Here is a 16,026-nt window from a genome sequence, read left to right on the forward strand (position 1 = left end):
GAAAAACAGAATTAAAAGGAGCCTCTACTAATTTTCTGTGTTTCCTTTACTTGCCAGGCCCAGTATATTTGTCTTTCTTGCCTAAAAACACATACTTGGCCTCATCAGCAGGAGGCAGCAGAGGCTGCAGAGAGATCCCCCGACTGCCAACTGCTTGAATCTACAGTTGCCATGAGAGCTGAGATGAATCCAAGCACAGATGGGCCAAGGATGGGGCTGCAGCTCATTCAGAGCCAGATCACACCCTCAAAAGAAGGGGCCAGTTTTCTCCTCGTGAAGTCAGACCTGCAGGCTAGCAGCGGTTTATCAGCAAAGGCAGAGCCTAGGAGCCCCCAGTTCTGGTTCAGACACTAACTAGCTAGTTCCCTTCCCTGGCCTCAAATTCATGTGTAAATTAAGAGACTTGGTTCAAGACAGTCTCTCAGGTTTTCTTCTGTCCACCTATGAAGATAGCGGAGAGCATCTATTAGTGGCATCAACAACATAATCCTACTCCCCTCCACCACGCTTGCTACAATAGGTCCCGTGATCCTGGAGGAGGAGTGAGTTGAGAAATAATGTGGGAACTCTGGTCACCACATGGGGACTTTCCACACCTGAACACAGGACATCACGAGTGAGGAAACGGCCTGCCTCTATTTCTGTGAGCAAGGCCTTGCTCCTGCAGCACCAAGGGAAGCCCAACTGGCATGGGAGGGCCAGCCCACACAGGAGCCATTCACCAAGATACTCTTTCCTCAGGGTGTGGACAAAAACCCCACAAGCCGAAAACTTTCCTACTGAGAAACCTAAGGCTCCCACGGATTTCTCTTCTTCAGTAAACAGACACGAGGTGACAACCTGCTTCTGACAATTGTGGCATTAAACTGAATGGAGAAGTGTGGGAATCCCAGCTCAACGGAAGGAGGCAAGAACTGGATGCACGTGCACACAGAAGACTCAGTGGACACTGTCCTTGTCTGCTTGGGCCTGAAAGAGCCTTCTGCTCCATGTCCTCACTGGACTACTGAGAATTCATGAGAAGACCCTGGAGCTGTTCTTGCGAATGTGGTCAGGACAAAGAGAAAGCCTCCATGCCCTGCACATAGATGGCGCCACAGAGCAATGAGCTGGCTAAGAGGCTTGCTGCCTGTGAAGGGGAGCGACTTCACATTTCCCAGTTGAGGACCCAACATTCTGAGGAGGATTCCAAGTCAGGACAGAAACATGTACTGGGCAGCCCGGTGGCTCAGGGGTTTAGCACCTGCCTTTAGCCCAGGGTGTGACTCTGGAGACCCGGGATCAAGTCCCACATGGGCTCCCTGCATGGAGCCTGCTTCTCCCTCTGCCTGTGTCTCTGCCTCTCTCTCTCTCTCTCTCTCTCATGAATAAATACATAAAATATTAAAAAAAAAAAAAACCATATGTACTACCACAATGAATATACAAATGTTTACCAACTTAAAATTAATCTCCTGTTCTATAACTGATTCCTGGCTCAGTGGTAATGAATTCACTGGTAACTAGGAGCAGCAAAATAAAATACATTTTACAAATGTAAAATAAATAAAAGTTGATACTAAGTGTAGACAAGAGCATTCAGTGCTAACAGGCCAGGCCTTCATATGCCCCCAGAACCCACTGCCTCACAGAAGCGGGGTATGGAAAAGCACTTCTATTTGTATTTTATTTTATTTTTTATTTATTTGAGAGAGAGCAGGAGTGTGAGGGAGAAGCAAACTCCTCATCGACCAGGGAGTCTAACATGGGGCTTGTTCCCAAAACCCCCGAGATCATGACCTAGGCTGAAGGCAGATGCTCAATCAACTGAGCCACCCAAGCAGCCCGGAAAAACACTGCATTTTACAAGTCCCCTTAGCTTACATAGTACAGTGCATGTTACCAATTATAAATCACTTAGTAAATAACATCTAATGGCTATTCTTTTAAACAACCTAATTGCCAGCTCTACTATGAAGGAAAAGAAAACCATTTACCACAAACAGACCCACGAATGTACACTTTGATAAACACATGCTGTAACTTAAATGCTCCCAGATCTTTCTATGTAGACATAGGGCCTAGCACTTGAGAGCACGGGTTCCGAAATTATACCACCTGAATTCAAATCAGCGCTTAAAAACGTGGGAGTCTAAAGAGCATTGTAACTGCCACTGACATTCACAGTTACAGAAAAGATTAATAATAATTTAAAAATCCAGAGCTACAAGCTATAACTGCTAGTTTTCCCAGTATTTTAGCAAAGTCACCAAACCAGGGCCTTGCCCTTACGAAGAAGCCATTTCCTTACAGGGTTCCTATAAAGGGCAGTGAATTACACCATAAGATTTTAAAAGTAAAATGTCAGTGACCCTTTCAATATATGAGCAAGCAAAGTCACGTTTAAGGAACAGCAACACTGTCTGAAGAAGCCAGCACCTGCAGCATACCTTTCAAGCGCTACAAGTAAACACAGCCAACACTAGCATCCTGTTTCTTCTGGATTTAGAAATAAAAACATGAAACAGACCTCAATAAAGCTGATTTAATAAGAAGGAAGACATGAAAGCCAGAGGGTGAAGAGACTAACACAAGATTCCACACACCTGAGCTAAGAAGGCAGCCTGGGAGAGAGGCAGGGGCTGCACACAGCATCCCAGACGCCACCAGCAAGTCACCATGGCTACAGGAGGACAGCTAAGAACTGACTAAAGGACTGAGAACAGTGTATGGGAAGCCCTGAAAAGGCAGATGATTAAATCATGTCATTGCTTTTAAAATATAAAGTGGTAATGTTTGTCTACCAGCACATCCAATCACAGAAAGCGAGCCATTTTGTAGAACAAAAAGAGGAATGTAGACCCTTTCTTTCATTTAAGGAAAGACAACCTACGAAAAACATTCCTTCACCACCTATGGCATGAAGGAAGTTACAAAGAGACACAGAACTCCCATAGAATTCATAACTCCAAGAGCTCACAACACAGGTGGAGAGACACACCGGCTACTTCATGCTGGTCATCACGCTGGATGCTCTATCAACAGCCCCTCCTGTTAATCTCCACAAATCATCTAATATTATCCCAATTTCACAAATGAGGAAACAGACTCACAGAAGCTGCATTATTTGATCAGGGTCACAAAACAGTAAGTGCTAAAGTTATAATTTGAAGTTAAGCCTACTGGCAAAGGTGCATACTGGGTATACTTTCCCAGTCCAGTGGTTTTCCACAAGAGGGAATTCTACGTCCTCAGGGACATCTGACAACTTTTAGAGACCTTTATAAGTGTCAGACCCGGCGTGGGGGTGGCTGATACAGGCATCTAGTTGGTTGAGGCTAGGAATGCTGATGAACACCTTGCAATGCACGAGACAGGTCCCCACAACAGGAATTTTCCAGTACAAAATGTCAACAGTGCCAGGGCTGTGAAACCATGGCTCACAGGGCAAGACACTATGATCATCAGGAAAGGCCCAAATGGAGGGCGCAGGCATACGGAGAAGGGAAGAAGGAGCACTCTTAACTGGAGTAGAGTAGGAAGGAAGCCTCTGTCATGGAAGCAGGATTTTGGTAAAGTCCTTAAAAATATGGGTAGAAAAGACAGGTTGGTGTTTTCAGCAGCCTAAGACAAAAGAAATGACCAAAGATGTGCAGCTAATAAACAGCCAGGTGAGTACTTTCTCTAAAATACCTACAAAATGAAAGTAAAAATTTATGAATAAAAACTCTGACAAATCTGCATGTATTTATAGATGCTTGGGCATCTTTGAACATTCATAAGAGACTGGTAACTTGGTTGACTCTAGGAGAGAAACTGGGTACCTGAAGGACATACATTTTAGAACACTTACATATATTATCTATTTAAAAGATTAATCAATTCATGGGAAACAATTTACCTGCCAGGAAATAAAAGCTGAATCAGGATTTGTGAAGGGAAATACGGGCTGACAGCAGATGGCAGAAAAACCTTAAACAGGTTCACAAGAAGAACGGGGATTTAATTTTTACTGGACATTAGGCCAAGTACAATTCTAAAGTTATTTTATGCTGCTTGGCAAAATGCTAAAAGCCAAAGTTCCAGAGCCAGACTATCTGCGTATAAATGCCTGTTCTACAGCTTACTACTTTTTAAGTTACTTCATCACTGGGGCAAGTTACTTAACCTCTCCATACCTCCCTTCCTCTTCCATAAAATCAGAAGGGTGAAAATACTTATTTCATAGGGTTATTGTAAAGAGTCAATGGATTAAAATTTCTAAAGTACTTATAACTATGCCTGGCACATACTAAGCACTGAATAAAAATTTGTAATAATCAATAGTAGCATCCCTTTATATTTAAAAAATAATCTAGCAAGGAAGGTACCTTTCTTTATTAGTCTCATTTTATTCATGAGGAAATTGTGGCTTAAGGAAGTTAAGGAACTTAGCCTAAGTTCCTGGCCAGAGAAGCGTACATCTGACACCAAACCCCAAGCTCTTTATCATCCCACATGTCATTTCTTGAAAGTAAATGTTAAGCTTTAGATAATAGGCACTGGAAAGCCACTAAAGGTTTCTAAATGAGGAATATGAATTACTGAAGCAACGTTTTGTTTAGGAATGGAAAGGAGAAAAAATTGGCATAGGGAAATAGAGCAGGATGGGCAGGCCTCTGGGAGAGTAGAGAGCCTATGAAAAGGTACTGGCTGGGGGTGATAAGGGTCTGAACTAAGGAAGGTGGTGCCGGAAACACAAAGATCAGGAGTAAAACACACACCATGGCAAGGATCGATGGCTAGGTGACTAGTGAAACATGGCAGGTGAGTGAAACCAGAAGTCAGCCACACCTGATTTCAAAGGCAAGGGAGGCCACAGAGTGGGAAGAGTATTAGAAAGCTGCTCCATCTTGCCTGTTTTAGGAAGCACTGCAACTGTAAGCTCTATACTCAGAAATACTGAATCCATAGGCTGAGTCAAAGGGAATGAAGGAAAATTCAGGTTATAAGGATTATGAACCGGGATAGACAGCAATTTACTACTTTGAAAGTCACAGGAGGGACGCCTGGATGGCTCAGTGGTTGAGCGTCTGTCTGCCTTCCACTTAGGGCATGATCCCAGGGCCGGGATCAAGTCCCCCATCAGGCTCCCTCTGCCTGTGTCTCTGTCTCTCTCAAGGATAAATAAACAAAAAACAAAAAAACAAAAAACAAAACTTACAGGAAAGAAAGTTTAGGGGAAAAATCCAGAACCCATGATATTTTAATAATAAAATAAAAGGTGGGGTCACACTAAAATCAAAACTTCTAACATTGCCTATGATGACTAAGTACAGATGAAATTTCACCTCGAAATCTTTCTAGACCAATAAAACACTCTAAAGAGTTCTCAGTCTCCAAAGCACGGTGTGTGTGTGAATTACAGGGGGAATGACGCACTCATTAAAATCATTTGTTCATTCAGCAAGGACCCACGAAAATTCCATTAAATCCCATGAATTTCATCTTATATTTGCAGACACTTTTACTTGCTGAGAAAGGCAATAAAGTTCCCCTTCTGGAACACAAAATAAGTATCAATGGCTCAACTGAGAGTCACCTTCTTTCATGAGCCAGCCTGAGACATGGCCAGTCCCCTATGGAACCATGGACATCTTTCCAAGTACAGAGTTCCAGGGGATGACAGATCTATGTGAAATACATGCGAGCTGGAGCTTCTCAAATTATTTGCTTATTGTAGAATATGTAAATCTTAATATTTTCAGGATTAACCAGAGATAATTAAGAAATTTTTTCAGTTTTTTTTTTAAGATTTTATTTATTCATGACAGACCGAGAGAAAGACAGAGGGAGAAGCAGGCTCCACGCAAAGAGCTCAATGTAGGACTCGATCCCAGGATGCCAGGATCACGTCCTGAGCCAAAAGCTGACGCTCAACCACTGAGCCACCCAGGCTTCCCAATTTTTTCAGTTTTAACAAGATGATTTTTTAGAGTTCAGTTACCACTAATAGTCATAAATATGGAAGTGTCATTCAGGGATCAAAAATTTCCAGTTAAAGGTTAATTGCCACCACCCTCCCCCCCACATTAAAGGAAAATTTTTTTTTGATTTGATATATTAACCATGTTAAAATAATTAATAAATTAAAATGCTACTATCTAAAATCTAAAAGAGAACAGATATTAGTATTAAGCCAAAGCTGGCCACAAGTTCACAACAGGCATGTATAGGTACCAACTGCGTCCAGGAACAGTACTTCATTGTCTAAGCCAAGGCAAAGAGCCCTCCTCTTTCCAATCTCTCTTCTTGTGTAACATCTATAATGTTAGAAGACAAGCTGCCAATTTGCAGTGTAAAGAGACAAAGATAAATGATGAACGATGCGACCTATACACAACTTCAAAAGCAAAATCTAGGATAGGATGCTTTCACAAACCAATTTAAGCTTTGAAATCTTTATTCAATGAAAACCTATTCATATGCACATAAGCAAATACTATCTATATTACAGTTGTTAGGAAGGTTCTTCTGTAGGCACCCATCTCTTGAATTCACACTTTAACCGTGACTCATTCCATCATTTGTTTCCTATGTAAGAAATCTGGACCCAGGCCTGTGTTTCAGGTCTGGAGACCCTGAACAAGTCTAGCTCCAGCTCTGGGCCTTGAGGGCAAGGGATGGGCACCAAATCACGTAAGCCTTTCCTCAAGCAAACCAAGCAACTCCCTGATATATTACTTACTCTGCAGAATTATCCAAGGCAATTGTCCATGACAGCAGAACAAGTAATAAATTGTATCTGTAACTTTCCTAGGTAGGCTATAAGGGCAATGAGGAATAAGATTGATATATTCCATGCAGAAAACTGAATCTGGTAGATATTTCTAATTAGGAGATCTTCCATATGCATATACTTTCATCCTATAAATATTTGCTAGAATATCAGACCCCAGCTAAAGGTTTTCTTTTGTCAAGGCAATTGCACAAATCTAACATGATACTCCCGATATAACTTAAACATTCCTTACATTATCTTTCATTTAGCCTCCATCCAAAGATACATAGAAATAGTAAACAAACACAAAATTATCTATTTCTTCTCTATTTTATAAGGAACTAAATGGGACATTTCATAGTAATGATATTAGATAAAACAATTCCTCAGTATGTCGTATCACTTACCTTAACAAAAGATCAATACACCAAAAGAAATGCATGCCTGACATTTACCTACTGACCTCTCCACAAGATAGAATGACATGTGATTAGATAATTATAAAACTGATGTAACAAGTTCAAATGTTGTATACTGTAATGTACATGCATAAATTTATAAAAGAGATTATATTTAGACCTGTGACAGCATGCACGTGTGTGTATTTAAGAACAGAAATTTGCACTGAAAGGCTAGCCAGTTAGGCACTGGAGGGCAGGGTTGCCCTGGCTTCCTTACCTGTCGAATGATACTCTTCACACAACGTACGGGGAGGCCTTGGTAATTGGACTTGATGATCCACTTGAGGAGATGATGGCCAAGCACTTCGAAGACCATGCAGACATCTGGGATATGATTAAGGATCACGTATGGACACATTTCTTGGAGTGAGGCAATTACTCAAAGCGGTATCATTGTAGCACTTGGCAATTTTATCTTTATAAAATGCTGTATCATGGGGCACGTGGGTGGCACAGTCAGGTAAGTGTCCAACTCTTGGTATTGGGTCAGGTCATGATCTCAGGGTAGTAAGAAGGAGCCCCATGTTGGGCTCCACGCTCACCATGGAGACTGCTGCTTGGGATACTCCATGGTGCCCCATCCCCAATCATGCACACCTACATGCGTGCACTCTCTAAGAAACAACAAAAAACATTTAAAAATGCAACATCTAAATAAATAAATAAATAAATAAATAAATAAATACAATACAATACAATACAATACAATACAATACAATACAATAAAAATGCAACATCACTACCATCAATAATACCAAAGTGGTCACAAGCTGTTTCTCACCAAAATAGGTAGATCTAACATTTACCAAGGACTTATATCCTACATGGTACTCCGTGTAGGCTTGTCAAACAATGTGCTTACCCCTACACAGAAGCAACCACAGTGAACCCAGGAGCCAAAGAGATCTCCAGTGTCACACAGTCCAAAAGTTGCTGGGCCATGATGCAACCTTGCACCTCCCTGCACTCTTGCTCATTTCAACATCCCCCTCCCTGATAATCAGCAGTAATGAAAGTAAGCAAGGCTAAAACCTCATAAAAACTGATGGGGGGAGGGCAGCCCGGGTGGCTCAGCAGTTTAGCGCCGCCTTTGGTCCAGGGCCTGATCCTGGAGACCCAGGATCAAGTCCCATGTCAGGCTCCCTGCATGGAGCCTGCTTGTGTCTCTGCGCCCCTCCCTCCCTCCCTCCCTCCCTCTCTCTCTCACAAATAAATAAAATCTTAAAAAAAAAAAAAAAAAAAAAAAAGACTGATGGGGGAGAGGGGGCAACAAAAAACCCTGTCTTAAAAGTGTCCTGCCTGCCTGCCCATATTCCTAACACATAAAACATTTTATAAACTAGAAATTAACAAAACACAGTGAAGATATTTAACCTTTTCCTTCAATAGTATCTTTTTTTTTTTTTAAGATTTACTTATTTGAGAGAGAGAGAGAGAGAGCGTGTGCACGTACATGAGCAAGAGAAGGGCAGAGGGAGAGGAAGAAGCAGACTTCCTGCTGAGCAGGGACCCCACCCCCCACCCCATGCAGGGCTTGATCCCAGGATCCCGAGATCATGACCTGAGCTGAAGGCAGATGCTTAACTGACTGAGCCACCCAGGTACCCCCCAAGAGTATCTTTCTTTGCAGAACCAGATCAAGTTTAATACTACAGGCAGCTCTCAATGATGTAAGATCACAATATAGAACGTAGCATTTAATAATGAAATCTCAGGAATCTGGATGTTCTAGTCAACCAGGGACTCTCCAGAACTAGACCCACTAAAGTCCATCATACAAATATATTCATGTTATTCATACAGAAAGATTTAAAATGTTTCTGAAACCTTTTGAGAATATATTGTTCATCCCTGGAAGCCTAAAGACAGGCTATTAAAAGCAGGTTAATTGATTTAATATTTTGTACTACAATATCTAGCTCTACCAATCAAATTATCACAGTTGCTTTAAATATTTTTAGTGAAAAATTTAAAAAGCATTTCTACACTGTAGGAGAACATTATAGATTTATGCACAGATAATATAAAGCCAGAAGTTTCTTACTATTTCCCAAATCATTATAAAAAACGGCAAAATGACTACAGTTGGTAAAAGACGCAGAGCCAAAGGCCAAGATTTCTAAATTATGACCTAAATCTTCTCAAAGCACTGACAACCTGGACTATAATGGTTTCCCTAGCGCTTTATAAAATAGTAACAACAGCCACTGCAATGTATATATACCCAAAACACTCCATTTACCTATAAATCAGGTAGTTTCTCCAAAGAAACTCTCTCAGCTATCCCAGCAAACTGCCTTACAAAACTAAGAAGAGGAGCTGCCCTGCCTGCCCATAAACAAACAGGCTCACCTGGAGACAGGGCAAAGGACCAGCTCTTTCTGTCTATAGGGTGGTAGAGAGAACACCAGAACCTGAGTGACTTGGATGAGCATCTGACTCTTGATTTTGGCTCAGTATGTGATCTCAGGGTCATGAGATTGAGCCCTGCATCGGGCTCCATGCTCAGTGGGGAGTCTGCTTGAGATTCTTTCTCTCCTTTTCTCTCTGCCCCTCCTCCTCTTCAATCTCTCCCTCAAAAATCAATCTTTAAAAAAAAAAAAAAAAAAAAAAGAGGGGAAAATGCACTGAGCAACAACCAGAAATAATCTTGAGGAAAAGACAAAGTGACATCAGCAGGCACTGGTACTTACTAGTACCCTCTAATCCAATCTCTGAAGGAAATACAGAACCTCCTTCAAACATACAGGGTATGAAGTAAGTGCCTGCTCAGGGATTAAAGCTTAGGAGATACATAACAGGGTACCAATCTGGGCTGTAAGCTGGAAGAAGGCTTTGCCTCGGGCTTCTGGAGCTGGAGGAGGTCAAATACCAAAATGATGGATCTGTTCCAAACATGTTATGATGGAAGGAGCAAAAGATTGGCAAGAAGACCCTGACTCTTGACACAACTGATCCTTTGCTCCTTTTCATCTGTAATGATGACTATGACTAATCTTTCCTGCTCTCTACTTACACATATGTATGGTTCTTCCCTAGCTTGATATTGAAGGTAGAGGGATTGTCTGTAAAGAGCACGGTGCCTGGACAAGAAGAATGTTTAAGATGCTGTACGACCCCAGAGAGATTACCCAAGACACCGAAATGGACTGGCAGGAATTGGGGAATTTTCAGCATACCATGTTACAGCATTCTATGATGACAGTAAAGGCTTTATATAGACATTGATACAGCACAGCAAACAGGAGTCTAAACAAGCTTGAAATATTTCCATATTTTAAAAGTAAAAAGCCACTAGGAAATAAAAGAATTAACAGTAAGGATACGTATTCCATTCATGCCTGAAATCTTGAAGTCATCAATTAACTGTACTACCATGTCTTTATTTGGGTCAGTGGGATCACTTTCTCGAACCTACAGGAAAAAAAATGAATTCAAGGACAGAAATATTTAAGACTGAAAGTCATTTCCATTATAATCAACCAAAAACATTTTAGTAAAACGGATGTTTTTAAAGATAAAAGATTTATCATTCAAACTAAAAAATTCCTCTTTAAAATTTTGTCATTAATTTTTCTTGCATTATTCACATTTTGGGGGTACTTACACATTTGAGCAGTTTTATTTCATCCAAGGCTGTCTCTGTATAATGCTGGGCACTTTTTACAACTTTCATTGCAACAAATCTTTTCCCCCTTTAAAAAAAAAATGCGTATTTTTAATATTATCAGAAGTAATCATTATAATAACATCTATTCAATAGATAGAAACTTCCTTTTTTTTTAAAGATTTTATTTATTCATGACAGACACACAGAGAGAGGGGCAGGGACATAGGCAGAAGGAGAAGCAGGATTCCTACGGGGAGCCTGATGTAAGACTTGATCCCAGGACCCCAGGATCAGGACCTGAGCCAAAGGCAGATGCTCAACCACTGAGCCACCCAGGCATCCCAATAAATAAAAACTTCTAAAAATCTTTCCTTTAAAACAGTACTTTTTCGGGGATCCCTGGGTGGCTCAGCAGTTTAGCACCTGCTTTCAGCCCAGGGCGTGATCCTGGAGTCCCGGGATTGAGTCCCACTTCGGGCTCCCTGCATGGAGCCTTCTCCCTCTGCCTGTCTCTCTGTCTCTCATGAATAAATGAATAAAATCTTAAAAAAAAAAAAAGACAGTACTTTTCAAATTGTGTAGCAGCAATTAAGCAATAGGTTAGTGATCAAAACAATCTCTTCTTTGCATCATGTTGTCTTTACCTAATTAAAAAAAAAAAGGTAGACTGGAAAAATATCAGAGTTCATCCATACATTAAAGGTAATTCTTATTTTATAACACTTCTGTTTTAGTACATACACATATACACCATATATGTATGTAAGGGGTAGCACTGCAGTTTCATACTATGGAGCCGTAAAAAAAAAAAAAGTTAGAAACCACTGACTTTTCAGGTCGACACATCATTATTTTACATGTGAATGTTTCTCTGATATGGATGAATTATTAGAAGAATATGTGATACAAAGCAATTTCAATGAATAAGCTTCAGACATAAAAGCAGAAGAAAGTTAATATATTAAGATAACAGACAAGAGAACTTCTGACTGGGGTGGGTGGGTGTCTAGGTGAGTGGGGCAGGCTTATGCTAAGTAGTATACATACCACAACAGAAGTAGGCGTGCTCCTCAGCCATACTGTACTATAAAGGTTGAACTAGCCCAGAAACTAAACGCACCAATGACAAAGAACACTTACTGCATATCCCAGCACAGCCAGACAGTTGAGAAGTGTCCCCATCCTAGCTTCCTAATAACATGGTAGCGGCCATTGAAGAGGTCTCCAATTTTCACCGGATGGTAGCCACCTGTTATAAAAAAAATTTTTTTTAATTTCAGAGAAGTAGTAATAAAATCTCTTCCTTTGTGTCAGTTCTTTTTTTTTTTTTTAAGATTGTATTTATTTTTCAATTAATCTCTATACTCAGCGTGGAGCTTGAACTCAAGACCCCAGGATCAAGAATTACATGCTCTACTGACTGAGCCTGCCAGGTGTACCCTTTAGTCAGTTCTTGTGTCCATTTAAGAAAGCTCTAAGTACTAAAATCAGATCAAAATATGTTTAATAATACATTTTTCTTGAAAGTATCTTTCATCAAAGAAAAATGTCCTTTGCCTAAAAAGCCCTTCTGTTCATTCTAACTCAGACAAGCCACCAAGCACTCTGTAACAGTAATTTGTGTACATAATATGCACACACCAATTCTTGACTTTTCCACACAATGTCATCTTCTTTTCTAAGCAATAAATTCAATGCAAATCTTCTTGGGTCAGTAAAATAACTCAGCAAAATAAAAAATGTGTACTCTGAGTAAATCTGCATACACCAATAGTTAATGTATAACCAACAAGGAATCATATAATGTACAACAGTTCACCCTCCAACAGAGCTCACTCCTCTCTCCCCTGACTTCTCCAACCTCAAACTGCTGCTGAGAAATAGGATGGAGAGTGAGAGAGCATACCCTGTGGAGGCAGATACCTGGGAAAGGCAAAAGAGTGCTTTCATAGATATCTGGCATAAAAAGACCTTTACTCTGTATTTGTAAGTAAAATAAGCAGGCTGCAAAGTAGCATGAAGAATGTGATACCATTTTTGTGAAATACACCAGGAAAAATCTAGGGGGATAAGATGTTTGCAACAAACATCTCTGGGTATAAAATTACTTTTATTCTTTTATCTACCTTAATTTTTTACTAAAACAAACATAATGCTTTCTGACTTTTTATTCTTATAATATCCACTTCTTTATTGCAACATTATCTCTCATTTTTCAAGTCTGCAAGTCAATTCTTACAAGTCAGGTCCATGGATAGGTCCTTCCCAGCTAGTGTTCAGAGGCTCAGAGCAGGTGCAGGAAGTATTCAAGCCACATCTTTTAATGTATCTAAGTTTCTTTCAGAAGGCTAGGAGTAAACTTCAAGAAATACTATGAATATTTTTTGGGTTTATTTAGATTGTTTCCTAACTGAATTAGTGAAGCAGTAATTTGACAAGATACTGAGTTTTAAAGATACTTATTCTCCTGCCATTACACCCGGATTTCTCAGATTTTAATATCAAAGTACTTAACAGGGGGATCCCTGGGTGGCTCAGTGGTTTAGCATCTGCTATTGGCCTAGGGTATGATCCTGGAGTCCCAGGATTGAGTCGTACATTGGGCTCCTGCATGGAGCCTGCTTCTCCCTCTGCTTGTGTCTCTGCCTCTCTCTCTCTCTCTGTGTGTCTCATGAATAAATAAATAAAATCTTAAAAAAAAAAAAAAAAACCACACAAAGTCTTTAACAGTATTCTGGGTAAAAGATATGAACTAAAAGATAATAAATTAAGAATATAGCAGATAAGATAGGTGGTGACTAAACTCACTGTAGTGATCATTTCACAATAAACACATAGGTCAAGTCATGATGCTATATACCTGAAGCTCATACAGTGCTATATTATGAAATATATCTCAATAAAATGAGAAGAAAAAAATGGCTTATTACTTACTTAAAAGGTTAAACTAAAATTGAAGTGAATTGAATTTACAATACAATTTTGAACCATTTAAAATTAACACTGAAAAGGAGAGAAAAACTATAATTTTCCAAGTACAAATTAGGGGCATTGTGCTAGGCACTTTATTTTTAAAACCACGTTCCATGAAAGGAAGTAAACTCCACAATATGTTGCTGGTGTTCCATGGTAGAAGTGGGGAGAAGGGAGAGTCTGGGAAATAAGAAATTCAACAAAGCAAAGCAAATGTTTTGACCACGGGTGTTCTAAGAGCCCAATGTCTTAACACACAGTGGGGATTTCAAAGAGAAGAGAGCATGCTTCAAATTCCAGACATATTTGTTCATGAAATGATCCTTTAAAAAAAAAAAAGTCACATTTCACAACACAAAGTATTTAGGAAACACCAATGTCTATGCCATTTCTTACAACCACCCCACAAAGCAGGTTCAGGTCTGGAAACCAAATTTGACTCCAAAGTCCATGCCTTGTCCACCAGAAAGAAATGGATTTCGTTTTTAACAACTGCAGGACTATTTCCCAGTCGAAGTATATAGGGAACACTTGAAAGCTTAATTAGAAGCTATTTACTACTTAATTGCATATTATTCCCAATATTAAAGTCTCTAAATTTAAAAATAATTTAATTATGCATAAAGAGAAGAAATTTTTATCATTATGGTATGTTTCAGATTTGGATACTCCAACAACCAAAGTGTGTACATGTGAGCAAGAACAGAAGAGCACTATTTAGCATAGCCATTCCTTTTCTCAATAGGGCTTTGAAAGTTGAACAAAAATTATTAATTTAGTTCAGTTATCTCAGAAGCCCACAGATGAACTAAGAGTAATGTACCTAGCAGAGGATTAAAAAAAAAAAAAGAATATACCTAAAGGCAGACCAACTAAAACAAGAGGGGGCAGAGAGACAATTGTTGAATACAAATGTAAAACGAAAGTACTAAACACTTATGCTTTTTTTTTTTATTTTAAAGATTTTATTTATTTATTCATAGACACAGAGAGAGAGAGGCAGAGACACAGGCAGAGGGAGAAGCAGGCTCCATGCAGGGAGCCCGACGTGGGACTCGATCCCGGGTCTCCAGGATCACGCCCCAGGCTGCAGGCAGCGCCAAACCGCTGCGCCACAGGGGCTGCCCAACACTTATGCTTTGATTTTGAAAACATGACATACATAATTTCAAAACTATATTCCATATATTCTCCTACCGTAACTCCCAGATCTCCACAGAAAACAAGTCTCTTCCCACAAAAGGGTAAATAATACTCACGCTGCCAGAAAGGTAGAGCATGATTCCACACAGCAGACCACACCAACCTGCCCAACACCCATGGAGTTAGAGGAAATGGCCACTCCTGTAACTCTGCCAATAAATTCTCCAATTCCCTGAGATCAGCAAACAGTGTGCACCATAATGACTACTAGCAATGAACACTCCATGGCTTACAATACTGTCTAGCACACAAGGAATCTTGAGAACAGTCACAAACTAGATAAGGACGTCTCCTTATCTCCAATGCAGGAATTTATCAGCAGTGCTACGCCTAAGATCCTGGTCATGACATCAGGGAGAGTACCAGAAAGGCTCACGCACTTGTGAACTACATGACTTGAGTTTGGTTGACACATTTGTACTTCAGATTGATTTTTAAAGAATTTATTTATTTATTCATGAGAGAGACACACACATACACACAAAGAGGCAGAGACACAGGCAGAGGGAGAAGCAGGTTCCATGCAGGGAGCCCGATGTGGGACTCGATCCGGGGTCTCCAGGATCACGCCCTGGACCAAAGGTGGCACTAAACCACTGAGCCACCCGGGCTGCCCATTAGTATTTGTATTATTTAATATAAAAACCATGCACTTGTCACTTAGAAATTTACCTTTAATTATTAAAAAAAAAATTAGATCGGATGACAAATCCAAGGGAATAAAAATGGACTGTTAAGTAATTAAGTTCACTTGCTGATTTCTTGTCCAACCCCTATCCCTCCAGCACACTGAAGAAAACTGTCACTCAAGCTCTACTCAAACCATCAAGGCTCCAAAGAAGACAATGCTAAAACTATCCTTCCTAGCTGTTCTGAATTGTTGGCCAAAGATAAAGACGTCTCCCTTTTCCTTGCTGAGCCAAAAATAAGGTCAATTTGACTGAATCAAAAGTTCAGAACTCTATCATACACAATAGTCTGGAAGTATTTTCAGCTGTCTTTATTTTCTAATCAAGGTGCTATTAAGTACTCATTTTTTT

At 40.0% G+C, this 16,026-nt stretch overlaps 1 protein-coding gene across 13 annotated transcripts in view; it reads right to left on the minus strand.

Annotated features, from left to right (window-relative positions):
- Positions 1-16,026, minus strand: part of SRPK2 (SRSF protein kinase 2) — a 239,927-nt gene that overhangs the window by 31,043 nt on the left and 192,858 nt on the right. For all 13 annotated transcript variants that reach the window (XM_072759920.1, XM_072759931.1, XM_072759926.1 and 10 more), the window contains 4 exons: positions 11,951-12,059; positions 10,808-10,895; positions 10,527-10,614; positions 7,418-7,524 (listed from right to left, as the gene is read on the minus strand). In XM_072759920.1, coding sequence (XP_072616021.1) covers positions 7,418-7,524; positions 10,527-10,614; positions 10,808-10,895; positions 11,951-12,059 — 392 coding nt within the window. The remainder of the gene's footprint in view (positions 1-7,417; positions 7,525-10,526; positions 10,615-10,807; positions 10,896-11,950; positions 12,060-16,026) is intronic.

Source organism: Vulpes vulpes, chromosome 5, assembly GCF_048418805.1.
Source record: "Vulpes vulpes isolate BD-2025 chromosome 5, VulVul3, whole genome shotgun sequence".
Classification (NCBI taxonomy): Eukaryota; Metazoa; Chordata; class Mammalia; order Carnivora; family Canidae; genus Vulpes; species Vulpes vulpes.